Here is a 27,409-nt window from a genome sequence, read left to right on the forward strand (position 1 = left end):
TCTCACTTGTCAGCTTTGCACTGGTGGTGGTGTAGTGGTGCAATTCCTCTTGACACTGGCTGAATTCCCAGTCTAAGTCTAATGCAAGGGTTTTACTTGTTCAGGACAATGAATAACAATGAAGATCCCTGGTTCTAGCAGCTTTACTTCATTCTGGTGCCTATGTTGTGGCCTCTCTGCTCATTAGCACATGCATTCAAGCCCCTGCTAAGCAAAACACTATATAGCTGTAGATGAAAGTGCTCAGTGATTTTGATTCCTTCTGTTCCCACAGCTCTGTGCCCTGCACGCTCTACAGAGAAAGCACCAAGTGGCAGCGTATGTTAGGAAGGCACAATGACTCCTTGAGACTCCACATGTTTATAAACCATCCCCTGGCAGCCACAAATCACGAGGCCATGTGTTGTGCACACTTTGCCATAGCTGATCTGAGCTGCTAAAAGAGAGATGCTAGAGCAAGAGCGTCCCTGCGGTTCCTCATGCCCCACAGGGTGTCAGGCAGGAAGAGGGACGGCTGTGTTCCTACTGTTGAGACTGCAGGAGCTAGGAGAGTTCCTGTGTGCCTACCCAACCCACCCGCATCACCACAGCGAGCAGCTACAGCCACAATACAGCCCTTGCCCTGCCCTGAGAAAGTCTGAAAACGCTGCAGCGTGGAAAACGTAAAAAAGAATCTGGCATATGGAGCTTCTCAGGAAGCAAAAGAAGCCTCTTTTCTGCTCCCCGCCTCTTCTTTGCTCAGAATCATGTCACACAGTAAACAAGTAGTGCAGAGGTGAGCACAGCGTGGGGCCCTTTCCTATGGAGTCAGACTTCTGTGTGCTGGGAGCTGAAGGAGGCAATGTTGCCTGTCTGACTGTGGTGGCACTGGCTGAAGCTGGCAGCCCGGCTCCTCTTGCCTTTGGCCGCACTTGTGTGCTTCTGCCTGTCGTGTGCGATAAAGCTCTCAATCAGCTTCAGTTTTTCATGCTCTTCCTTCAGGAAGAAGTCAACAAGCACACTCTTCTCCTTTTTGATCTGTTCGCTGATGTCCTTGGGGATGTCAGGAATCATCCAATCAACCAGGACGCTGAGGAACATCACCAAGTTCTGCAAACACAGCAAGAGACGTGAAGCAAGTATGGAAACTCCAAAATATTCACACTAGAGCAAAACCAAAGCTGTGCTAGAGCTGTCAGTCAGGTATCAAACACATTTTGCTAGTGGTGTGTAGTATTAAGGAGCTGAGTTAGGCCTTAGTTGAAGAAGCAGCTCAAGTTTGTGCACAAGCCACCCAGTGGAGTGGCTGAACCAAACATATTTCAGTCAAGTATGAAAAGAGGATTTGGATTCATCAAATGATTAATGGTCTAAGTAGATAAAACAGCTTTATTTTTTAGAGGTCTTCACAGGTGCTCAGATCTCAACATCAAATTGATTGAGACTGAATTCAGGATCCATAACTATAATGGCAATGGGGCAGAATCTGGTTGGAGGTGTGTGACTAGTGGAGTCCCACAGGGGTCGGTACTGGGACCGGTGTTGTTCAACATCTTCATCAACGACCTGGATGAGGGTATAGAATGTACCCTCAGCAAGTTTGCTGATGACACTAAGCTGGGAGGAGTGGCTGACACACCAGAAGGCTGTGCTGCCATTCAGAGAGACTTAGATATGTTGGAGAGTTGGGCGGGGAGAAACGATGAAATTCAACAAGGGGAAGTGCAGAGTTTTACATTTGGGGAAGAACAACACCATGTCCCAGTACAGGTTGGGGGCTGAACTGCTGGAGAGTAGTGTAGGTGAAAGAGACCTGGGGGTCCTGGTAGACAGGAGGATGACCATGAGCCAGCAATGTGCCCTTGTGGCCAAGAAGGCCAATGGCATCCTGGGGTGCATTAGAAAGGGTGTGGTTAGTAGGTCAAGAGAGGTTCTCCTCCCCCTCTATTCTGCATTGGTGAGGCCACATCTGGAGTATTGTGTCCAGTTCTGGGCCCCTCAGTTCAAAAAGGACAGGGAACTGCTCGAAAGAGTCCAGCGCAGAGCTACGAAGATGATTAAGGGAGTGGAACATCTCCCTTATGAGGAAAGGCTGAGGGAGCTGGGTCTCTTTAGCTTGGAGAAAAGGAGACTGAGGGGTGACCTCATCAATGTTTACAAATATGTAAGGGGTGAGTGTCAGGGGGACGGAGTTAGGCTTTTCTCAGTGATGACCAGTGATAGGACAAGGGGTAATGGGTGTAAATTGGAGCATAGGAGGTTCAAGGTGAATATCCGAAAAAATTTTTTTACTGTAAGAGTGACAGAGCACTGGAACAGACTGCCCAGGGAGGTTGTGGAGTCTCCCTCACTGGAGACATTCAAAACCCACCTGGATGAGTTCCTGTGTGATGTACTCTAGGTGACCCTGCTCTGGCAGGGGGGTTGGACTAGATGATCTCTCGAGGTCCCTTCCAGCCCCTAAGATTCTATGATTCTATGATTCTATGATTCTATAAGTTATACATTTGGTCTAATGTTGGAAACAAAGACCAAGGCATGTTGCTATCAGTGGACTGATAGATTTGGAAGAGAAACAGAGAAGGTAATCTGGGGGAACACTGGAGGTGAAAACTTTTTGTAGATGGCAACATTTATCTGTCACCATTAACTGACTTCTGTTCAGGAGAGTGACTTAGTATCTACTTTTTTGCTTTATGGGTGATTTATCTGTATCTAATGTTCAAGAGGCTGTAGATGAGCCCAGCAGTATAAACTTAAAAGTTATAAGTCATACTAGTTTTCTACTTTGACTTCTGATTTTGAGATGTGAATCTTACAAGTTAAGAAGTATCAATTATGAGGAAAGAGGGATTTAAGCTAGGCCAACAGTTAATGGACTGGGGATTAAGTGTGGGTTTATTAAGGATTACTAGAACTATGAAGTTCGTAGAGTCCTTATTGAGCAATCATCTTTGGTTTTCTGCTTTCTGAAATGTTTCGGTAATATTTGGTGTAGATGCTATCTGGTTTCAGTGAAAATTTTTTACTGTAAGAGTGACAGAGCCCTGGAACAGACTGCCCAGGGAGGTTGTGGAGTCTCCCTCACTGGAGACATTCAAAACCCACCTGGATGAGTTCCTGTGTGATGTACTCTAGGTGACCCTGCTCTGGCAGGGGGGTTGGACTAGATGATCTCTCGAGGTCCCTTCCAGCCCCTAAGATTCTATGATTCTATGAATGGCAAAATCAGTGAAAGCATCCTCCAAGACAGTCATACGCATGTGTTTCCAATATGGCCTGAGTAGACAGCCCACAACTTTCATGGTTATTCTCTCCTCAAATCCTTCTGTTTGCTGGCAAGCAATAATTTTTTACACTACTGCAGCATGCAAGCAACAAACTTGAACCTCAAGTGTCAAGGTCATTACAGGTGATGTCATGACACAGAGGCAGGAAGCAGACTGGGTGAAAAGTATTGCTTGTTTGTGAAATGTATAGATACATTATTATGCTTTGGGGCTTATATTACCATGACAATGGTTTGCAAACTACTGTGTTGTGCAATGCCTCAAAATCTGTGAGAACATTTGCTGACAAGGCTACTAGCATGAGCCCTCCATCCCCAGCTGAGACAATGGAGCTAATTAACCAGGGAATGTCCTCTGGCAGAACAACAGGCAGTCTATTTGAAGCCTGGCATAACTAGATGGTTTCAAATGTTTTGCAGCCAGTGGTGGAAAATTACTGAAGACGGGGCACACAAGCAGAAGAGGGCAATATAAACCAGGTAACACTCACCAAAACACTTAGGAATATTTGGCAAGTGAGGAGAAAAGACAGGAAGATTTCAGTGCTGGCTCAGCAGCAGCTGGGTGGAAGCACATCAGGCTGGGTATTTGCAAGCAGAAAAGCCTTATTGGACATGGGCTTCTTTGGCACACGCATTCCAAACCATTTGTGATGATATTTCTGTGTCTAAAATTGCAACAAATAAACAGACTTACCTGAAATAGAATAACAAAAGCCAAACGAGCAGACAGCACCGCCCAGTACTGCTTGGAAAACTCATATTGATTTTGGGACCAAGGTGGTTCTCTGTAGTCTTTGAACCTGTCAGTGAAGACAGCTCAGTTATCACACAGTCCCAGCAATTTCCACCTGCACCAATTGCTTTCATTAACACGACTTTCCAATAATGAAATCTAAGGAATCAAATCTCCCAGATGTTCCTACTTCAACCCTTCTTATGAAATACAACTCCAGAAGTAGAGCTGGACTATCTCCACTGAATTTAGCAAGCTTAGTCTGATTTTCACGTTGTAACCAAAATCAGAACATTGTTCTAATGACAAAATTTCCCTGATTTGCCAGGATTTACAAATGTCCCCCCTATTTTCTATTTATTTATTTATTTATTGTTAGTGTTATATTCATCTCAGTGTACAGAGAATAAATTGTTGAAACTAAAGCACAGAGATGGTTCACAGCATTTTCAGACCAAAGGCCACAAGTCTGCATTCATCTTACCTAAACCTTGATTAATTTAGGCAATAATCCAGCCCATGTCAAAATCTCACACTCTGGTGGTTCCTCTCCTTGCATTAACGACAGGGGGAGCCACTGGAAAGGCACTTCCTAAATTAACTGTGTAGCCTTAGACAGGATAAAACAGAGCCTGAGTGGTTTGGTGCTAAGACTGATGCTTTTAGTGTTATCATCAATCATTTGGAAATAAACAACAGGGTAATAAAAGTCACAGATGCTCCTCAATTGGAAAGTTTTGCAAATAGCAGGAAACACAGAAAGCACTAAGAAATACAGACAGGAAGCACGAGAATAATCTGGGGAAATGGAAAATAATTAAAAATAAAACAATTGGAAGATCTTCAAAAGGATAGCATTTGAAAGAAAATGCAATGAAAATAGCCTGGAGCTTACAGTGGCCCACAAGATAGCACAAGTCTAAAATATGGCAGCAGAACAGTATGAGTTGTGGATCTATAAACAAAGGGCACAATGTACTGAGGGGTATTATCTCTTCTCTGAACAGCTCAGGTAAAGCCATACCTGGAATGCTACATTCAGCTGTGGGGATTTCAGAAGAGAAAAAACAAACAAGCAAAAAGGAAAAGGGAAAAATAAAAAAAGGGGGGCATGGAAGATAGCAACAAACTGAAGGCAGTTCAGCAAAACAATCCAGGGGCTGAGGAGACTGACTCACCAGAAAAGATTAAAGAAGAGCACATCTATTGCTCCAGTTTGGTAAGTAACAGCCATAGTTGGACATGATAAACATGCACAAATTGTGCCCTTAGGACTGAAAGGGATAATTTAGTGCTGTTCACAGTGTTTGACTAGGAGTAATGGGATGAAATTAAGAAAGGGAAAATCTGTTTTGAATACCACAAAACCCTTCCTGACAGTAAGATTCATTAGACTGTGGAAAAGCCTCCACTGGGGGATAATGGAGAAGGTTCATATATAAAACTTGTCAGGTTCAGTTTGCAGGTGCGCTTACCAAAATTACCTTCAGGTTCTTTCCACATGGTTTTTGCATGTTAAATCGTGTATTTACAGCTCACACAGTCCCTATATCCCCTCTCCTCCCCCCTTAAATTCATTCTGAAATACTGGATACGATTCTGTGCTGCACTTTCTGGAGAAACAGGACAGAAGATACAACCCACTAGGGGGAGAGGGAGGAGGAATAGGAAGCAAAAACAATTTTAAATTTGGGGTTGTATCAATTTATGGAAGCACTACCTGGGCTGTGTTAGACCCTAGATTATTTTTGTTCAGTTTTGTCAGGTGGTGCATGTGGAGCAGCCGAGCTCTCTGACGTGTTTTACACTCGATTCCTGTTTGGTCCTGTGCTGTCAGATGCCCCCTTGGGTGCCCTTCTGCACTACATGGACTTCTCAAAATCTGTGTACAGGCAAGGGCCAGAGCCACTTCCATTGAATTTAATCTGCTTGAACATCAAAGCCAAGGAAAACCACTGAGTTTGTTGTGGGTTCCCAGTCTTGAATCGCAGCCCAGGTTCACCTGGAAGGGTCACCAACCGTGGTGGGTTTTCCATTTAATGTACTCTGAGCTTCACAAACTATGTAAGTGTTGCAGGACATCAGACCCCATGGAAATTTCCCCTGGCTCAGCTGGAACTCACACTGCTTATGATGCCTGAATCTACATTCAACAGAACACTAGAAAATTATTTATAGTGAAAGGAGATGTTGTCAGAGCTACAGACAAGGGAGCTGGGCCTCCTCCCCAACTCCCTTTTTAATTATTCTATTGCACAGGGGATGTTAAAGTGCAAGAATCTGGGCCTTTTTTAACCACTGTATTCTACAGGTAGTTTCTTTTTTAAAAAGTCCATTCTTTTCCTCAGCTCTTCAATTCTTCATTCTTAAAATACTTGTTTCACCAGATATGCTAGGAGGAGCAAATCAGTGCTACAAAGAGATTTGTGGTTCAAAAATAGCAATCAACTCTAATTCCACTGCAAAAGGATCAGAATATGAAGAAGTCAATGTGGTTTAAGAATAGAGCCCAGAAAAGTTCTGAGGGAAAAACAGAAAAATGCACACTGAGAGAAGAGGTACGTTGAGGAAATGAGGATGGATGGAGAGGACCAGGTAAGACTTAGAAAAAAACTAAACTGCAGCCAGAGCTAAGGGAAATGTGCAAGTACTTTTAACAAGTAAATTGCATGGGGAAAAAGACAGGCTGGTAGAAAAAAATCAAAATATATATTTAGGTGGAACTGTGAATCAGTCTAAATCAGCTGATCTGTTAATTTCCTTTTTCAGCTCATCTTTGAATAGAAATAGAAGAAAACTTGACTGAATCACTGAAAGGAAGTGATTAATCTTCAGCAATGTAGGGATATATAAGAATTATTCAAGGGAAAATGTTAGAATCCACCACTGATCACTGGGAGTAGTTGAGATGAATCCTGGGGCATTAAAAACATTAACTCATTCAAAGACACTTTGTAAATTTGCTGAATATTGGAACAGACTTGTGCTAAGGGAAAAGCCCCTTTAATGACTCCCTATCTGCTGCTTTCTTCTTTTCAGTGTGATCTGTGTGCTTTCATCTATGTGCTCCATTATCATACCAAATTAGAAAGATTAAAAGGGCGAAACCAATAAAAACGTCACATAACTTAGTAAGGTTTGCTTTTAATTTGCCTTCAGCTACACAATTGTCATTTTTGCTCTGGAAAAAAAATAAATTATGACAACTCATGTGATGCACCAGAATGGCGTTGCAGCAATGTTGGTTTGGGAGCAGTGTCAAAGAGTTCACAGCCCAGTAGAAAATGCTGCTCAAAATATTCAAATAAGCTATTCCAGACATTTGGTGAGAGATTTGTTTCTGGCTTGTTATGGTTATTTTTAAGATACCTTAATCTCAGGCAGTGCCCCTAAGAAGCAAAATTCAGGCTTATTGTAACCACATTTATCTCCAGAGGTCACAGAGATCTAAGAATTAGAGAGGTCAGCTTGTTCCCAACATATTTGCCAGAAACAGAAAAGCAGATTTTATTTCCAGCTTCAGGGACTGTGTTTGTTGCTTGTCTCTTGGGACACCAGCTAGATACCCCATATTTTATCACAGTGATATTTCTGTCCAAAGCTGAGATTTTGATAAGATTCAAATGAGGTGAGTCATAATGAGAAAAGGCTAATGTGGATGGTGACATTTTGTCTTCATCGTTTCCTTTCGTGGTTTGGGGTTTTTTTCGGTTTGTTATTTTGGTTTGGTTTGTTGTTTTTTTTCCCCCCTCAGTGACACAGACTTGATATATAATCAGGCACGGATCACTTTTATACCTAGTGTTAGTTATTCCTGTCTTGCTGTACTTCGGCTCAACTCATGCTAACCTGGGGAGTGCCTTGCATCACTGTTGCTAGTGCACACATTTCCAAATACACTGGCACACATACACCATAAAGGCCAGTGACTGACACCAGGTAAATGGTAGAGAAGTGAAAGTAGCAAACTCATGGTGATGTGGGAGATCAGTATGGATTGAGATGCTTGTTGAAGGAACATAGATGTTAATTTGGGGATACAAATTACACTGAGAGTAGAAAAGCATTTAACAAACAATTCTATCAGAAAGTACAGAAACAATGCACACTCTCCCACATAATGTTATACTAAGAAATAACTCCTAGACACACAGTGAAATAAGGAATAGCAGAGCTCACAGGAACCAACATTTTGAGAAGACAGCCCCCATCTTGAAGGCACATTACCCTCTGCCACAAGCAAAAAAGCAGATAGTTTTAGAACCAGGGGAGGCTCAGATGTTAACTGTCAGAAGCACCAGATTCAAAATCCTTTGCACACCTCAGAAAAAGACAGCAAACACAGGCAAATATCTTAGGGATCAAAGCAAAGGAGGCTGGTTCAATACCTCTGTGTAGTAAAAAACATTTAAAAAAAGGCTCTGCTTCCCAAGATAACTGAAGAATAACTTTGGTGTTGATTTCTTGCCCTTGCAGAGGCTAAGCACAGTGTGGTTTCAAGGAGTCCAAAAGGAAGCTGAAGTGGTTTGTTTGAATATACCACCTGAAGAGCTCAGCTTGGAAGGGCCTTGGGTTATACTGCCTTAAAAGAGCTCTTTGAATATCTGCATATTTTTATTTAATAAAAAGCAAGGTTAATTTGAGAGCCCTGAAACCATGCTAGTGATTTCTCATGCAAACTGACACTACTGTGTAGGTATCTGCATGACGGGAGCAGAGGACTAGACGTTTTGGACATATTTTAAAGGAAGTTGAGCCTTGTTCTCCCAGTCTGGAAAGATAACTCTGAAATAAGACATATAGATGGGAAACTGGAGTGCTGCTGTACTGCACACAGCTCTGGAGCCCTCATCACAGGAAAGACATGGAGCTGTTGGAGAGAGTCCAGAAATGGACCAGGAAGATGATCAAAGGACCGGAGCACCTCTGCTGTGAAGACAGGCTGAGAGAGTTGGGGTTGTTCAGCCTGGAGAAGAGAAGGCTCCACAGGGACCTTATAGCACCTTCCAGTACCTGTTGGGGGCCTACAGGAAAGCTGGGGAGGGGCTTTTCACCAGAGAGGGTAGTGATAGGACAAGGGGTAATGGTTTTAAACTGAAAGAGGGGAGATTTACGTTAGACATCAGGAAGAAATTCTTCACCATGAGGGTAAATAAGGCACTGGAACAGTTGCCCAGGGAGGTTGTTGGTGTCCCCTCCCTGGAGGTGTTTAAGGCCAGGTTGGATGAGGCTTTTTGCAGCCTGGTCTAGTGTGAGATGTCCCTGCTCATAGCAGGGAGGTTGGAACCTCATGATCTTTAAGGTCCCTTCCAAACTTAACTATTCTATGGAAATGCTGCAGGCTTTAAAGATGGGCAAAATATATTGAAAACTCAGTTCTCATCAAGTAATCACTGAATTTAATAACTAAAAAAGAAGGCCTAGTTCTGGTTAGTTCTCCATTTTAAAACTAACAGTTTTTACTGAAAAAATGTCTTTCAATAAATAAATAACTTTTTATCTCTGTAAATTTGCATTGAATAATTGTTTGTATGGCTTTTTAATGCACTGGAAAAACCTTCTAACATAGTGAAAATAAAAGCTGTACTCTTAAAACTACGTTTTAAAAGGCACAAATATTATCAATTCCCACTTGGAAAAAAATTTTCTGACAAAAGACCCAAAGAACTTTCACTATGCAAACTGTCATTAGAAGCACTTTACCTGCAGAATAAAACATCCTGTGCAAACAGGGAGTTCTCTGGCTGCGTTCCAGCCTTGAGATGACTGACATTGAAATATGAGAGGGTGTGATTGATGAAGCCATGCATGGTTCCATTCTGACTGTATGCATATTGATACATCAGGCGTGGAATGAAATCAGATGTGACAGCAATTACAAAAGCCTGAGAAACGAAAACAAAATCATCAACCAAACAACAGCACCATGAAGCTATGTCTAACATGTTCCAGATTAAGTTAATTCAGGTGATAATTTTCATGTTCAGGTAAGTTTAGATTGATCATCAAGTGACAGCTAAATGGTCAGATCTGGTACAGAACATACATAAATGCACAGTCGCCTGCCATGTCCCTGCAGGGGAAGATTGTACTTAGGGAAGTGGAATCTTTCTTAGAGCAAAGTAGCAAAATTAATTCATGTACTGTACATTTCTCCAATGCTTTCCACCCCTGGAGCCATCCAGAGGTTTATCACTAGTTTTAAAAAACTACAAAGCAACATAATAATTAGCTGGTATAATCTGGAGTATAATTTGGTGGAGTTATGCAGTGTTATCTGAGATAAACCAGTTGAGTGTAAGGGTGCTATTCTCCACTTTAGCCACTGCATCAGGCTCTACACTGGTATACATCTGACACTGGTGGGTCTCATGTTGGTATAAAACTGGTATAATCGTGAAGTAAGTGAGACACAGAAGTATCTATGTCATATCAACAAGAATTAATTAGATTAATTTAAAACTACCTTTTGCCAAATAGTTCTTCTGCATCGTTATTGAGATGGACAAGCAGAACTGGGTGTTCATTTTATTGTTGTGTTGTTCTGTTGTGTTGGATTTTTGTTTTAATTGGATATTCACCTATTTACATTTTTGTCAAGATAAAGTAGCTATCTGATATTTTAAGAGAATCCTCAGGAAATACAAATATTCAGAGTTTGTTTGACACAGAAGATAATCAAAGAGCATAAATCTGCAAAGTGTATTCAGATAAAACTGAGAGGCTGCAGTGTTTTGCTCATCCAGCACAGATCAGTGAGTGCTAGAACCCTGAAATCTATGACTGACAGCAAAATTATGGGTATGTGCAGGGCTGCACAGATTTCCCACCTTAAATCCTGGAAACTGCTGAGCAATAAGTGAACAATACTTCAGCCAAGTCAAGTAACACTGCTTCCCTCTCAGTTCTAATGATAGCTTAACACATTGCTACAGACTGCTGTTGTGCTGTAAGTTATTGTACTAGATTAACTGCATAAAACCTCTGCACAGCTTTTCCCTTCAGTAATGACAATCATCTGTTTTTCTAAAGTGCTTTGATATCTGACATTTTACAGTTGGACTTGGTGATATTAAAGGTCTTTTCCAAAGAGGATTCTATGATCTGTGGGTAAAAAGCTCACTAGACAATATTATCAAACTCCTACGGCATGAATCTTAATTAACTTAAAGCATATACAGGAAAATTATGTTCATCTAATCATTCTTTTTCTATGAAAGAATATAGTTTTCCATCAAGATTTTGTAGCTTGGGGAGTGTGGAACCCAACTCAAAAAACCCTAAACCTACTCTTACAGAAATACTCACTCTGTGGGAGAAATTATGTTTAGAGATATAACCACACCTGTACATCAGAACAAATGCTAATGTCTGTCTAGTTAAAGATTTTCTGTTCCTAGAATCTAGGATGTTATGTTCACATACATTTTATTCATACCAACAGTTATACTAGCAGAGTAACAGAAAAAGGTATCAGTATGGATAAGAACCAGGACTTTATCAACAATCTAGAGCTGCCTGCTTACATTCCATTATTATTGTTCTTGTATGAATTAGTCTTTCTGTTCTGCACAACACGAGGATAGAGAGAATGATATAAGCAGTCATCTCATTTGTAATTAAATTATGCTTTACACTTGTACAAGAATGAGCTGGATAATTTAGATTTTATTCTATTTTATAGCAATTGAGAAAATCAGCCCACATTTTTAAACTATGTTGGAGGGACAATATAAGCTCCCAAGGTCATGGTTAGAAACTGGTGTCACCAAATACTTACATTAATGATAACTGAAAGCTTTCCAATACCACTCAAAATATTATACCAAATTCCTGTAAGTGAAAAACAGAACTTATTAATGGATTTACTATCGTTTTCCTTCTTCCTCACTGCATTTTTTGAGTAATCTTCATTGTAATGTTTTCTTTCATTACTTACCAATATCTTTTTCTCTTACTGTGTCTGGCCTTCTCAGTTCAGTGACAAACTTTTTTGCATCAAGTCGAACTTCTATGACGTTGTTCAGAAGAGCAAAGAGAGGTGCCAGAGGGAAGGAGGCAACAAAAAGTGTGACAAAGCCAAACTGGATAACTGGAAGAGAAATATGCCATGTTTGTTTTTTTTTTATATATCTTCTGAAGGCAGCTGGTAAACATAACTGACAGCAAATTGCTGACAAGCTCTGTGGGCTAGAAAACTTCAGAGAAGTGAGAGAAGATTATTGCCTCAGAAAACTAATAAGGAATAGAAGGAGACTGCAAAGCTTGTTAACCCTAATGCAAAGTCAGTAATCCCAAGAAGATGAACCAAATAAATCTAAGTTTGACTTACATTTCAGAATGAAATAGATAGTAGAATAGATAGATAGTAGAATAGAAAGGTTGGTGGGTGTAAGGCCCTATTTATTGTGGCTTCTTTTTCAGCAAATCCCTGTATAAGTTCTCCCTACACTATGAGAGGAAGCCCTTGATCTTTTTTGTGAAAATCAGGGGTTTACACAGCATAACTGTTTACTTTAAAATCGTTTCCTTAGGCACAGTTGTCACAGCCTAACTCATAAAAAAGCTTTTTCCAGGATCTTCTCTTGCATGTATTTTTTTGTGTGCAGCTTTCTGTATGACATTCCTATTTGTCAGTGACAATATACTTGCACAGTAAAAGATTATCTCTGTATTATATATATGGCCTTTTGATTTTCTCATTGTTTTGCTTTGAGATAAAGCAAACAACACACACTAAGATGAAGCTTTTTCAAAGCATAAAAACATTCTATCCTTGGAATCATGCTTTCCTGAATATTTTATGTTCAGAGTCAGGAAAAGGAATTAACATGGAAATAAAAACAGATGTTAGAGTAATGTCTAAAAACCTGTTAAATGCTAAGAAAAATACATAGCACTAAAAGCACCAAAAATTCCTATATTTAGGTTTTAGCAGGAATAGATCTGGGAGGATTCTGTCAAAAAAAAATTCCAAAACCAACAACAACAAAAAAGCACAAGCTACATTTGCAATGCTTTAAGTATAAGCCACACACACACTTGCTTTGATGTTGTTTGCTGCTCCTTTTATTCATTGCCTGGAAAAACGCAGTTTAATTTTTTTAAAATATAATGAAAGAATGTTCAAGGTATGCAAAGGACTTCTGGACAACTGTGAAAATATGTCTTAATAAAAACCTCTTAGCTGAAAGCTTTTGTGTGGCTGTCTTGAAAACTCTTCAATCTTCTAGCCTTCTTGTTATGTAAGTGTGAATGATGCAAAAAGGCTCTTCTAGCCTTGTTATGTAAGTGTGAATGATGCAAAAAGGAGGCAAAAAATCCCCAAACCAAAACTGATTGTGCCATTATTTAGATGGTCTTGTGTAGTAATTTAGCAAACAATCATTCAAAACAAGCAATCCGGGAACAGTCTCTGCAGTTTAAAGGTACTTGTTTAGTTTGGTCAGTATTTGTAGAAATGAATATGTCAGCAAAGCTGCATAGATTGAAAAAGAGAAGTATCCCCATCATACAGTTTAGGTCCCAGAGCAATCGAGTTGTAGGATCCTGGAATTCTGTCCACTAACAGTGGAAATATCTACAACACCTGCAGGGCACTCACAAAGATTGTTCCATTAAGGATAGCTGATGTCAAGACACTATTTTGGCTGGAGGACTTGATGGCAACCCTAGAACACGTTTATGCTGCAAGGACTCCACATAGAGCTCTTCTAAGTGTTGACATGCAACTCTATGATTCCACATAGGAGCCCAACCTGACTTTGGGAATTATTCTCCTGTGCTTTGACTCAAAAGGCTAAAGACACCTGTGCCAGGAGTTGAATCTCTGGACATTCAGCCTCTTTCATAGCTTTCCTACTTGCTTGGCAGGCCAGCCCAGAGACAACAGAAATGAACATCACTCAGCCTCCCTGCGCAAACTCGTGAACAAGACGATTTGAAGGCTGTGTGTTATGGGAAGTCAAGAATGTCTTCTCCTGGGGAATCACAACAGGAGACCAGATGTGCTGTCAGTGCCACAGACTCTATTTCTGATAAGAAAAGGAACCCAAACTACATACTATCGGTGGTCAGGACAAGTCACCTTTACTGGCTGACTTATGCACTAAAGAGGCAAAGACATCAGAGCCACCCCGTGAGGTTCTCAGCACTGATACCACACCTGTGACATCTCATCCAGGCTTAGGCTGGCTGGGCCCCGGGACAAAAGAAAAATAGAAGGCAAATAGCATCAAGAGAAGTCTTTCAGACCATAAAGCTTCCCAGAAGTCCAGTTTTCACAGAAGTTGTTCTTCTGTGCAGAGGGCCTGAACAGAACCCAATGCCAACAGAGAAAGAGCACATGCTGTCCCCCTAACTCTGGCCACCAAGTTATGATTAAAGACACAGATCAAGGCTTTTAAATTATTGATCTGAAGAGTGCTGGCTAGTGGTCTTGTGTAAAGGAGAGAGAATTGGTACTTCCCACGCTGAGTATCACTCATGTTCTACGAGATCTACACTGACTCATTTAGTAACCCTAACATCTTGCACAGCAAAACCTAAACTAAGAGAAGGCAATTGTTTATTATTCTGTTGGTTTTTCCTTACTTCTGTGTCAATAATATCTGTCACAGGCTCATGTGTTACTGGAAGTAAACAATGAAAGAATCACTCCTGTGCTAAGTGACTTTCCAGGTCCAAGAAGAAACTTTTCAGTGTACAGCCCAGCCTGGATGAAAAACTAAGGAAAAGGTGCCGTTTACTACTCTTTGGTAATAAATGTATGCAACAAGCCTACACAAAACTGGCTGAGCTGGTATTTTAAAATCCACCTTCATTATGGAGATTATAGAAAAATGTAGGTTTCTCTCCAATGATTAATCTTTTTTTTCTCTTTCTTTCTTTCTTTTTTTTTTTTTTTCCACTTTTGCTGCCTCACACATTACCTTTTTGATGGCTTTTCCTGCTTCAGGGGAAATTCTTCCAAACCTCTAAATTTAATCCTTACAGTAGTTGGTAGCTACAGACATTGGATCTGGTAATTTTCTTCTTAAAATTCCAAAGGGAGATTTACCATTGATTTTTAACAGAAGTTGGATGATGAAACCGTTTATTAATCTTTCTCTTTGAGAAAAATATTTTAATTAATTACCACATGAACCTTGGACTCTGAGAGAGGTTAGTCTGGAGAAGGAAAGACCAAACAAAATAAGGATCTGAAAGTCACTGCTGATGTCAGTTTCTTCTCAAGAAAACAGTCAGTAGAGGAATATATTTCACACATTGACATGCATCACTCAGCTGATTTTGGAGCAGTATTTTTTGTTCCTCTAAACATAAATTTCTTGCCAACTTCTAGCACTACAGGCCAGTTACACATATTGCAAACCTGATACCAGCTGGATGAGGAAATTGCTATTCAAGAGGAACTTGCTATATGTGCTACCTACTTTAGATCCCCACATGGCCTGATATATTAGGCCAGGTCAAAAGTCATTGCACAGTTTTCGAAAGAGAAAGTACTAATGACAAATTTGACACATGTTAACAATGAAAATTGATGTTTCAGGGTTCCTCGAGGAAAATTTTCTGATCACTCAGGAAAATTTAGAGTGTCTCCACTGAACAGTGTCTGCTAAATTATACAAATATGTATCAGTTAATCATATCACAACAAACAGTGATCAGTTATGCAAAGCAGTGCAGACATGATGTTGAGTGACAAGGCCTGATCAAGAAAGAAGTTCAGCACACTCTGCTGACTGAAATAAGTTTTAGAGTTCAGCTCACCAAAGAAATGACCTACAAAACCTTTCCTCAAAGGAAAACTTCGAGTTTATTTGTCATGGTGAAGTGTTGGCCTCCTCCTCCCACACTACTGGTATCTGTAAAACACCACTGAAGTAAATTGAATTCTGTCTGAATCACAGATTTTGGGCTTTGCGTTTGCTTGCTCTATGTTACATCAAAGTATTGTACTTGACTTTGCTGGACCTGCTTCTGGTTAGATGTTTCACTTTCATAACTAATAACTGTTGAAATAAAACATTTTGCAAGGGTCAGAACCCATCAAACCACCACTGGTTGCCCTACCACTGGTTGCCCTGAATTTGCTTGCAGCATCCACACTGCAGCTGTTGACTCTCCACTGATCAGCTCAGAACTATTGTAGCACAATTCTTCAAGAAAACTTGCATGCATTTCTTTAATAGGAGGCTTTATCTAAGACAAGCAAATAATTTTTTGCCTCATATTTCCCAGCTCTGTCCTTTCATTATCTTTTTAAAGTCTTGGTTGGAGAAAATCCTCGAGTCCATATTTAGGCCAAGAAGAATCCCAATGACAAAAGGTGTTTGCCCAAAGCCAATATGTATTAAAAAAGGAAAAACTGCAAGTAGCTGCTCTTCTCTGGGCATGTCTTTCTGGGAAAAAGAGACCTCTCAGCACACTCATGGGTTTGGGGAGGAGGAACATGAAATCAACAGGCCAGTAGAAACCATTCTTTCCTCTTCCCATGCCATGTAGTGGAAATGATGAGAAAGCTTCCTACAGACAGATACATTTGCTTTGGGTTGTAGATCACTCCTGAGGTAGTGAGGAAGGCATGGTGATGTAGGTGCTGGCGTGAGGACAGATAGAAGTTGGAATCCTGAGGAAGAGAATTAACATGCAACTGATTCAACTTAGGGTCATGTTCAATATCCTAGTCTGACAGAACCTGTATTTACATTTAAAGAGCTGAACAACTTCAGGCCTTGTAAGACACATTAAGTGAAAGGTAACACTGCTGGGCCACAGGCTAACTCTAAGACACAGGTGGCTGTAGAGAGCAACTTGGATTGTTCTTCTCTTGCCAACTTTTCCCACTTTCTGTGCTTACTATTAATACATCAATCATTCTTAAAGGCATCAGCTCAGTATTCCCATTAGCCATCACACTGTCTCTTGTTTTAATGGTGCTGATGGCTTTGTTGACATGGACTAGAGTGGCCACTATTTTGCACAATCACTCACCAGAGTACAAAGAAGAACCACATTTCTCAATGTGAAAATGAAGGAGATTTGGAAAAAAAAAGAACAACACACCAAAAAAAAACCCCAAACCACAACATCAGACCAAAACCACACAAAAAAACCCTCAAACAAGAACAAACCAGCACATTTCACTCTACTAACTTACCTAGACTTCAAGAAGGGGAGGGAGGGGGCAGGAGTTCACGCTTCCTTGTATAAGAAATGAGAACAAAAGGAAATCCCAGTAGTTTTTGAAATGGCCATTTCAAAATGCAAGTGGGATAGTTACCACCAGAACCTCCTTTATCTGTGGTGTATCATATCACAAAATACCTCCTGAGACTGCTCCAAACACTACTGCTGAGACAAGTAGTGTCTCACCAGGACTAATCTGATTCATAAGGGAATGCAAATAGAATATCTGATTTGCTGCATGAGGAGTGGTTCAGACTCCAGGTTTCCTTCAGAAAGGGCACATGTCAGCTCTTTTGATAGATATTAGGAGAAGAAGCTCTATATGGGTAAAAAAAGACAAGGACTGTTTGTGATCAGAGTACAGCCTACTGAATGACAGACCTGGAGTCAAGAGTCTCAACTTGGTTAGAGGCTTTCTGCCTAGTCTTAAAAATGTCATCCATCCTTAAAAGTAGGAGCACCCTGGCAGGACAAACCTGAATGTAGTGAATATTCACACGTGGATACATTATCTGTCCATGTCCATGAAAGCCCATTACAATTTGAATGGGGGAACCCAAAGGCTACAGTAAGCCAAGTCTACAGTTTCTTACTTAGAGGCTTAATTCCTAGTTGAGCAGATAGCCACTGATGTCAGTCAGTGGGAGCTTGCCTGAGTAAATCAGTGTGAAGATTAAGAATTAAGTTCTGTAACAGCAGTCCAATGTTCCTCTTCTCCTCTTCTCACATCTCAGTCATTCTGGCTTTTTGAGTAACTCAGGACAAAAAAACAAAACCCAAACCAAACCAAATGCAAGCTTCCTCTGTACACGCTGCCCTGTTTCCCTTCCCTCCCTCTCTCAAATCAAATTTAGAGCAGGTAAATAACCTGTGCAACTGCCTCTTGCCTTGCCATTCCAGCTTGATGTCCTTCACAGCAATCCCTGCTGACAGGTTCAGTGCTGAGCTGCACCAAGTGCTTCCTGTCAGCGTGGGTGGCCTGAGTCACTCAGCAGGGAACCTGACAGCTGAGTGCTCTGATGGGAGCTGGGGAGGTGCAGCTTGAGTTTCATTTGCTGCACATTTCTCTTGAATCCCATGGCAGGGCATAGCTTGCTGTGTGCTTCTACAAGGCTCAGTGAACTATTCTCTTCACTTGAGAAGCTAACTCTCCCACTGTAAACAAGTATTTAGATTAGTGATGCATCAGTTCGTTTGTAGGGCGTCTATCTGATCATCCCTGAATGACTGCAGGATGAGGCACTCAGCACTGGTTATCATCCAGGCACAAGGGACTCCTCTAAAATTCATGCTTAGTGTCCAGTGGTCAATAACATCAGGAGCTTAGACCCTGATAGTAAAAGTTATTCCTACAAGGCAGACCTTTGCATCTAAGTGGTGTCCTCATCAGTGAGCAACGGGTGATTTCCTGCACAGATGTCCCAAATTACAGTGATGGCACCATCACATGTGCTATGGGACTTTGTCACAGGTAACAGAGGGTGGGAAGAGCTTCCTCCCACACCTGGATGCTTTTTAAATCCAACTACAATTAGGATAAAGTACCATAATGGCTTTTGAAAGTAGGAGACTCTAGTCCATATCACGCTCAAGGCTCCATCCTGCTCCTGCAGGCTTCTTGGCTATCACAGAGTGTGCCCAGCAGTCTCTGACCCATCATATCTGGGAAGAAGTCTGGATCCTCATTACCCTGCTAGTGGCTTTCATTGATATTAGCTATTTGGGCTGGAACTGATAGCATGCTCTAGCCCCAAAAATGAGTAAGATCAACTCCCACAGGTGTGCCAGGACAAGAAATTAACTATTTATAACCAGTTGCATTTATTGTGCTTGTTTATTACCAATAACAAAGGGTCCTTGTCCTTAGAGAGAACTTGTTAACAAGGATACTTTGGATGTTAAAATGCAGGCATTTCTGAGTTATGCCTGAGCACAAAAACATATGAAAATATTTACAAGGGGAAATGTCTATATTTTTTCACCATTGTTTAATTCATAAATCACAAAGGAGTTTGTTTTAAGTTTCCAGGAGGAAAAATCATCTCAGGCTGAAGCAATGCGTGGAAAAATCAAGCCTAAAGGAGATTTTTTTTAAACACAGTGTCATCGTGTGCAGAGGTCATAAGATAGCAAAGGTTACAACATGCAGCCAGATTCTAATGTGAGTTGAAACAATTGAGAGAAAGATGATGGCACTTGAAGGCTTCTCTACGTCAACTTAGTGGCACTACAGAGGACAAGGCTCAGATCCATAAACATCATGTTTATAACACATCCAAAATCTGCTATAATATAAAATAAAGACATACATATGCATTTCATTTACACATATGCTTATTTATATGTTTAAATAAACCATTCGATAAAATACCATATATGCATTTATCAATGTATATCTATATCTCAATATAGCTTTATATATAGAGATAAACAACACATGGTTGTTTGGGTTGTGGGGTTTTTATTGTCATAAAGCTAATTTACTTTCAGATGGTTTGAGAATAGTGGATAGATAAACTAGAGTTGTCACATACAATATTTAACAGATGTCTGGTTTTAGATAATATGCCCCTTGATGAGCTATGGTTCCCAAAGCTTAGCTTTGCCTAGATTATTTCTCTTCTTCCTCATCCCACATTTCTACCATTTCCCCCTTCTCCTCTCCTGTCTTTCCAGAGTCCATTCAGGAGGCAGGACTGAAGGCTATACTGCAATTTTGGTTTGAATCTGGTGTAAACAGCCTGGCCCCTTACTTACTCCCTATCATCCTTGTGTGCTGCTTCCTCTCAGGTGCTTTTCCCTGATGTCAGCTGAATTTGCATTGTGTCCCAAGGCTGCAAGACTAATTATAGAGTCATAGAGTCATCACAAACTGCTGCCTGCCTAACATGGTGGTGTGGTTGCCAAATATGTCACTTCAAGAAAGAATTACTCCCAGTTCCAGCTAGATTTTCACCAACATGCTTATCTCCTCTGATGTGGAAAAGCTAACTTGAGCAACCTTGAAAAAGTACTGAACTCTGCTATAGTTTAGCAGTAATTTAATAATACTGAAAAATAGCAAGTACATACATACACATGGCAGGCACCAGATTTACAAAAGTAGAATACTACTGACTTTAATACAGTTGCTCTTATTTTACATGGTTTGGAAGATGACAAAACGTCTGGCAGTCCACATCACTAGTGACATCAGTCACTCTAGAAGGGTGATGCAAGCAGAGGAAGCAAGGATATCACCCTTCTAGAGTCTGATTGAGAAGCTCTTATGGGCTGAAAGGTTCATGATATTAAAAAAAATTAAATAATGTGCTGGTTAAAAAGCTGGCATGAAAGGTGAGAGACTGAGAAGTAATTTCCAGGTGTGCCCTAAATTTCCTTAGAAAATGTGGAGAAGTCCATACCTACATGATGCAGCTTTCTATGAGTATAATGGAATAGCAGTTTTCCATTCCACTGTCTCTTTCAGCTGATTGAGAAGCTCTTATGGGCTGAAAGGTTTCTCCTGTTGTACATGGATGTGGATTTTAATTTAAGCATAGCTAAGAATGCTGTGATTCAATGTCATGTAATATTCAGTCATGAACTAAGTAATCTCAAAAGATATTCCCATCTTTTTCTGTTTTAAAGGGTAATTTACTTCTGTGAGAAAATACACATTTGTATTTTGGAATGTGCATTTGTATTACTTTTGAAATATTAAAGATTTGCTTTCATTTTAGGAGGATATATACTAGATGATTGTGCTGCCATTGAGAAGGACCTCGACAGGCTGGAGAAATGGTCCATGAGGAATCTCATAAAGTGCAGCAAAGAAAAATGCCAAGTCTTGCACTGAAGGAGAAATAACCCCAAGCACCAATAGATGATAGGAGCTGACTAGCTGGGAAGCAATTTTACAAAAAATGGCCTGGTCCTCCTGGCAGACAGCATGTTGAACAGGAATGAGCAAGGTGCCATGGCTACAAAGAAGGCAAACAGCCTTCTGAGGTGCATTAGGAAAAGTGTTGCCATCTGGTCAAGAGAGGGGATCCTTCCTCCCTACTCAGCACTCCTGTGACCACACCTGGAGTGCTCTTTCTAATTCTGTGCTCCCCAGCACGAGACAGACATTGACATACTGCAGGGAATCCAGTGAAAACAGACTAAAATGATTAAGGGATTGTGGGACCTGACTTAGAAGAGCTGAGAGAGCTGGGATTGTTATACTCCAACAACAGAAAGCTCAGAGGGGATCTTACCAATGTGTTCAAATACCTCTTGGTGGATTAAAGTAGATGGAACTAGATTCTCAAGAACACCCACCAAATTGACAAGAGGCAATGGGTGCAAATTGAAATACAAGAAATGCAAATTTAAAATGAGAATAAATCTCACATAATGGCAAGGTTTTCAACTGCTTGAACAGGTTGCACAGAGAAACTAGAGCCTCCATCCCTGGAAATATGCAAAACCCAACTGGACAACAAGTCCCTGAGCAGCCTGCTCTAGCTGACCTGGCTTTGAGAAGAGGGTTGAACTAGATAATCTCCAGAGATCCCTTCCAAACTTAGTTATTCTGTGATTCTGTAGCTACATGGTTTCTACACACTTTTCTCAGCTGGGAACACTGGACCTTTATAATATTAACAAATACTAGGACTCATCATTAAGATTATATGCTGGTAATGTGGTGGTCTCATAGCCCTGCTGTCTTGCATGTGCCTTTTGCAAACAACGAGTATTCTGGATTTTTCCCTCTCTATCGTGCCAGTTTATGCCATATAGTTGTATGATATGCAGTGATTTGTCCTGTGTAAAGCTGTTGTTATTGCAGAAAGGGAAAGGGTAGTCAGAAAACTTACTCATTTCCATGTATTCTGGAGTCAGTCCAGTGAAAGGTTCCAAGATGTAGTCAAGATCCCATTGCTGAGGGTTCTTTGATTGGTTGGTATCCATTTCCTTTGACTCAGTTCTTTCATCCTTCAGCTTCCTGAAGAGCTTCTTTAGCTTCCTGAGGAACAAAAGTTCAAAATGAGCCAAGTCTTCTTTTATTTTTCCCTTTTTTTTTAAATTTCTTTTTTTTTCCCCCTACAAAATTTGGCTCAAATCTTTGTGCAGCAACACAAAATGTGTACCACATTACTTTGGTGCCCCACAGGGCTTAGTTTACTCCACCATCTGAAGTTCTGATGCTGCTTAATGCCAGGTGACAAGCTGCTGGGGACAGCAGTTCCTGTGTACAATGTAACACTGTTAAAAGGTAATTGAACACAACACTTTTTAATCATTATTTATCTCTATATACATGTTGAATTGCCAGTCTGACCACCAGAAAACACTTGCAACTCTTCAGGCTCCAGTGCTTTCTTGTCACAAGAATATACACTTGAGTTTATCTAAATAGACAAAAAAAGATTATTTGTGCAAATATTTTTTTGGAATTCACTAGGAATATAATATCACTCAGTAATTTAGATGGGGATACAAATGTCACACCACTGACAAATACGTGGATTTCATTATTATAAGCCTAGAGTAAACTGAATCCACCTCTAAAAGAAGAGTATAGTATTCCCAATACCCCCCACAGATGACATTTTAAATGCTTATGCATCCATAACTTCATGTTATTTTACACATTGAGAAATTCCCATGGGAAAATGCAATACAATGAGATACTTCTTAAAGATCAAGGACGGGAAATGGAGTTGAGTGAGCAGACAATATCAGGGTTTATACTTGTATCTCTTCATTTAGCAGATTAAATGAATCTTACACAAATATGCACAACATGATTTTATAGTTCTTCACGTAAGTACCATATAAGTGAAAATCCAGACTAATTCCAGTGATGTTTTGCCAGTAGTGTGAGCAGGGTGAGTAGTGTAATCTCTCCCACAAACTTCTCCCCCACAGTTTGCAAGAAATCCTTTGAACTAGAGGTGTGTGGCCTAGAGACAGGAGTGGATGGAGAAATGGTAGGGGTTTTCATTTGTACCTTCACTTAAGCAGAATCACTTTATCAGACCCTAACTTAAGTAGCAGGGCAAGGCCAGCTGGCAAACACCCTAAAGACTTTTCTAGTTTGGTTTAATGCTTTGGTCCTGGATATACACTGAGCCACACAGGAACACAAGGCTCTAGAGAAGTCTGGGAATGACCACAGGGGCTGCAGAATTTCTACATCAAGCAGTGTTTACAGGACTCAGGACCCATTCAATCTCATCACCAGGATGAAGGAAATGGGGATTGGCAGACACTCTTAAACCAGATCTAGATTTCATCAGGCCTTGTCAATCTCAGGATCACAAAGCTGCAAAAAAAACAACAGAACAACCCCAGCTTTTGTTTCAGGTGCAGCGAAGATGTAGCTCAGAAGTCTGAAGGTAAAATACTCTGTACTTTGCAATACCCAGATTAATTTGGGCTAAAAAAAATACTTTTGGTACTCAGAACATTTAGTGTACACAGTTTTAATGAAAGAGTGAGGAGATGTAAAATACTTCACAAGAAATAATCAGATGGATCCTTACAAAGACATTTACCTCCTACATCATGTAAACTCAGCCATTTCATTACACTAAAATTTCTTTTCCTCCCCTCTGCTTTTATGGCAATCAAGGGAACTTGTTTGTGACACAGGTGATGTAGTATTAAGAGGGTAGGAGACTGGGGGCAGGAGTTAAAATAATCAAAGAATTCCCAGGCTGCTCTTCCAGCAGATCCCATTTAATTTCCTAATGCGAGGGACTCTCAAAGGACAGTGAACAATAAGTTCAAGACAGTGCTGATTTCTGCTCCAATAAAATGATATGAGCTATAAATGTCTCTCACATTTCTACGGGTTGATGAGATTGAAGAGCTTCTCACTGTCACTGTGCAGCAGCTGAGATAAAATTTGGGCATGTTTAGATGTGAAATCTGTACATGTGTGATCTAATCCTCTAGTTATAGCACCAGAGCGTCGAGTTATGGAGTTTAATGCATACACATAACTCCCCTGAGCACCAAGTAACTAAAACAATAGTTGTTGTTTTTAGTGTTTATTTGGGAATACACAAAATCCAGGGCTCAGTTTCTCAGAAAATGTTTTAGTTTTTCATCTGGCTATCTATAATCCAGGCATAAAGAGTGGCACCTTTAAGCATATTGATTTAACCTTTGAAGGGTGTTCTTATTTTTACTTTTATGCAATTTTTTAAAGGATCAAGTAACTCAAAGAATGCCAAAGTAATTATTTTTCACATTTTCCAGAAAAATGTACCTTTGTGTCATATCCAAGCATGAAGTTTCAGACCGAACAAACGTGTCAGACAGTTAAAGGAACAGAGAACAAGGATTTGCACAGTGTTATTCTCCAGCAGTAGGGCAACGAAAATGGGTTTTACAGAACTCCATAAGCTGCACGTATGATTGTGTTCCTAAAACTGGGCAAGATCTTTAAATGCACTTTGTTGGTAATTACTTAGATCAACATTTTTAAATAAAGTTGTCAGAGAATAGTAATCAAGAGCTAGATTTGCCCATTCAGGATGAGTCTTTGAAAAGCTTTGTGATTAAGAGTTATGAGCAGCAAAATTTCATGACCCCACAAGTCACCATATAAATCTGGACAGAGAAAACTGTAGAACTGTAGAAGAGCCATTATTTCTGCCCTTTTCCCAGTAAATATGAAAAAAAGCAAGATAAAAATCTTGAGGAGATTGAATGGCATGGAAGAAGAACAAATGTAGGATCAGGGAGAAAGAAGATGCAGTTAAAAATTAAGCTGTGGCTTCTCACAAGGAATTGGCACCAAACTGTAGTGCTAATTGGTGTGTTAGGCAAGAGGTGGGAACATGGTTTAATTATGCTGTTCTTACTTCCTCATATAACCAAAAAGCACCCCATTATGCAAGGTAATTAGTATCTGAAGAGATCACTACAAGAAAATGCCCCATCCCTGAAGAACCCGCAAGCTTTTTATATGAAGGCTGCACAGGCAGGACAGTAATGGAGGGGGGGGGAGGGTGGAAATGCTGAAATAGGATTTGTTGACACAAATCATTGTGTCTTCAGTGGCTGAGCCATCCTCACAATGCATCTCCAGCAGAGCTTCTCAGGCAGATTAGAACTGAGGATCAGTTTACTCATTTCTCAAGACTCTCAGTAAACAAGTGCCCTTAGGTACTTGCAAAGATCACCTGTGAAAGTCGCCAAGAACTCAAATGGAAGTATTGCAAGGCAATACTTGCTACAACAGAGATGCAAAAGAGGAAAAGACAGAAAACCCCTAGAATCCACCTGCCAGGGTTGAATGATTATTTCTATCAGGTGGTTTGTAAGGCTGTATGTCCAGTTGATGCTTCCTCCTTTGTAGCATGATAGAAAAGGGTATGGGGAGAAAGCCAGACAGAAAAGACTATGAGGTTGAGTAGCTGGAGCACTTGTATCTAGAGAAAAGGAAGTGCAGTGACTTGCACTCTTGTGTCCTTGCCTGTAATTTTGTTTGCTGCTTTGAGGAAGCAGCACTGAAGGTCCAAGATTTTCTTCAGTCATATTCCTACACTCTCACATGAAGAGAGACCTTCCCATATTTACAGGTCAGAGGTGCAAGTAGCAGGCAGAGAGAGAACAAAAGGAATTCATCTTATCCTGTTCCACAAGTTTATGGTATAGCCATGCTTCCTTGGCACACTCAGACCTCATGGCTTCTACAGGAATTTCAGTTGTGGTTGGGATTTGTTGATTTACCAAACAGAAGGAAATAAAACAAAACCAGAAAAAGAAAAAAAGAAACGCAAAAAAATCCTAACTCATTAAGAATAATTTATTAAAGGTGAAAAGCAACATAAAAGACCATAGCCATGAAAGGGTGTCTTTACATTTATTTTATTAGCTCTTGTCATTCTCTTCCAGCATAATTAAGTACATTTTTAAGCAAGTGATGGAAGCTGATGTTGAACAAAAAGGCCAAAATCACAGCCCCACTGAAGTCAATGGGAGTTTTGTCATTGACTTCAATAGGGCCAGGATATCACCCTAAGGGTTTATCATGAAGGTCAAAGACAGAGCGTGATAAAATAACCACACAGTTTTTTTTCAGTAAGTTGAGAAAAACCAAACTGAAGAAAAGGGCCTTAAAGGAACTTAAGTCTCATAAGCCCTGTAGGCTTTTAGGTTCAATTCCTGTGGCAACAGTAAAAGGATTATAGTATGTGACACATTTGAGTGAACTATGGCATATTTACATCTGTTAAACGTGTGAATTCCAGCCCCACAGAACACACATTTCAATTCAAGTAGGCTTAATTTTCCATAATTTGTATGTTGCATTTACTTAGCTGCTTTGATATTCTTGAGTGCAGAAATAAAAAAGGAATCACAGAAAGATTTAGAAGACAAGCAAGTCACATCTGTCAAAGCTGTGTAGCATTTTCTCCAGAATCACTGGAGGAAAAAGCAAGGATGTGTCCCAATGACCCCAAACAGTGCAGAACTGCCATCTGAAGTTTAACTCCATAATTGCTTAGCCAGCACTGACCATGGATAAGCCAGAATTAAGACATTTCATGATGGTTCCCAATTTCAGCAATATTTGGTGTGCTAGAGATGTAATCACACAATCACAGAGTCACGGAATCCTAGGGGTTGGAAGGGACTTCGAAAGCTCACCCAGTCCAACCCCCCTGCCAGAGCAGGGTCACCCAGAGCACATCACACAGGAACGTGTCCAGGTGGGTTTGAATGTCTCCAGGGGAAGAGACTCCACAACTTCTCTGGGCAGCCTGTCCCAGGGCTCTGTCACTCTCACAGGAAAGAAGTTCTTCCTGATACTCACATGGAACCTCCTACGCTCCAGTTTGCACCCACTGCCCCTTGTCCTATCACTGGGCATCACTGAAAAAAGCCTGGCTCTGTCCTCCTGACACTCACCCTTACATATTTGTAAACATTGATGAGGTCACCCCTCAGTCTCCTCTTCTCCAAGCTCAAGAGACCCAGCTCCCTCAGCCTCTCCTCATCAGGGAGATGTTCCACTCCCTTCATCATATTTGTGGCTCTGCACTGGATTATTTCCAGCAGTTCCCTGTCCTTCCTGACCTGTGGGGCCCAGAACTGGACACAATAATCCAGATGTGGCCTCACCAAAGCAGAACAGAGGGGGAGGAGAACCTCCCTTGACCGACTAACCACCACCTTTCTAATGCACCCCAGGATGCCATTGGCCTTCTTGGCCACAAGGGCAC

General features: G+C 40.7%; 1 protein-coding gene across 1 annotated transcript in view; it reads right to left on the reverse strand.

Moving 5' to 3' along the window:
* Positions 1-807: 807 nt before the first annotated feature.
* ANO2 (anoctamin 2, calcium activated chloride channel) overlaps positions 808-27,409 on the reverse strand; it is a 156,483-nt gene continuing 129,881 nt past the window's right edge. The window contains exons 19-24 of the mRNA XM_010004927.1: positions 22,043-22,191; positions 11,944-12,096; positions 11,785-11,837; positions 9,708-9,889; positions 3,966-4,071; positions 808-1,089 (exon numbers count right to left, since the gene is read on the reverse strand). Of these exons, the coding sequence (XP_010003229.1) occupies positions 808-1,089; positions 3,966-4,071; positions 9,708-9,889; positions 11,785-11,837; positions 11,944-12,096; positions 22,043-22,191 (925 nt within the window). The remainder of the gene's footprint in view (positions 1,090-3,965; positions 4,072-9,707; positions 9,890-11,784; positions 11,838-11,943; positions 12,097-22,042; positions 22,192-27,409) is intronic.

The sequence above is a fragment of the Chaetura pelagica genome, unplaced genomic scaffold, assembly GCF_000747805.2.
Source record: "Chaetura pelagica isolate M959 unplaced genomic scaffold, ChaPel_1.0 scaffold429, whole genome shotgun sequence".
Lineage (NCBI taxonomy): Eukaryota > Metazoa > Chordata > Aves > Apodiformes > Apodidae > Chaetura > Chaetura pelagica.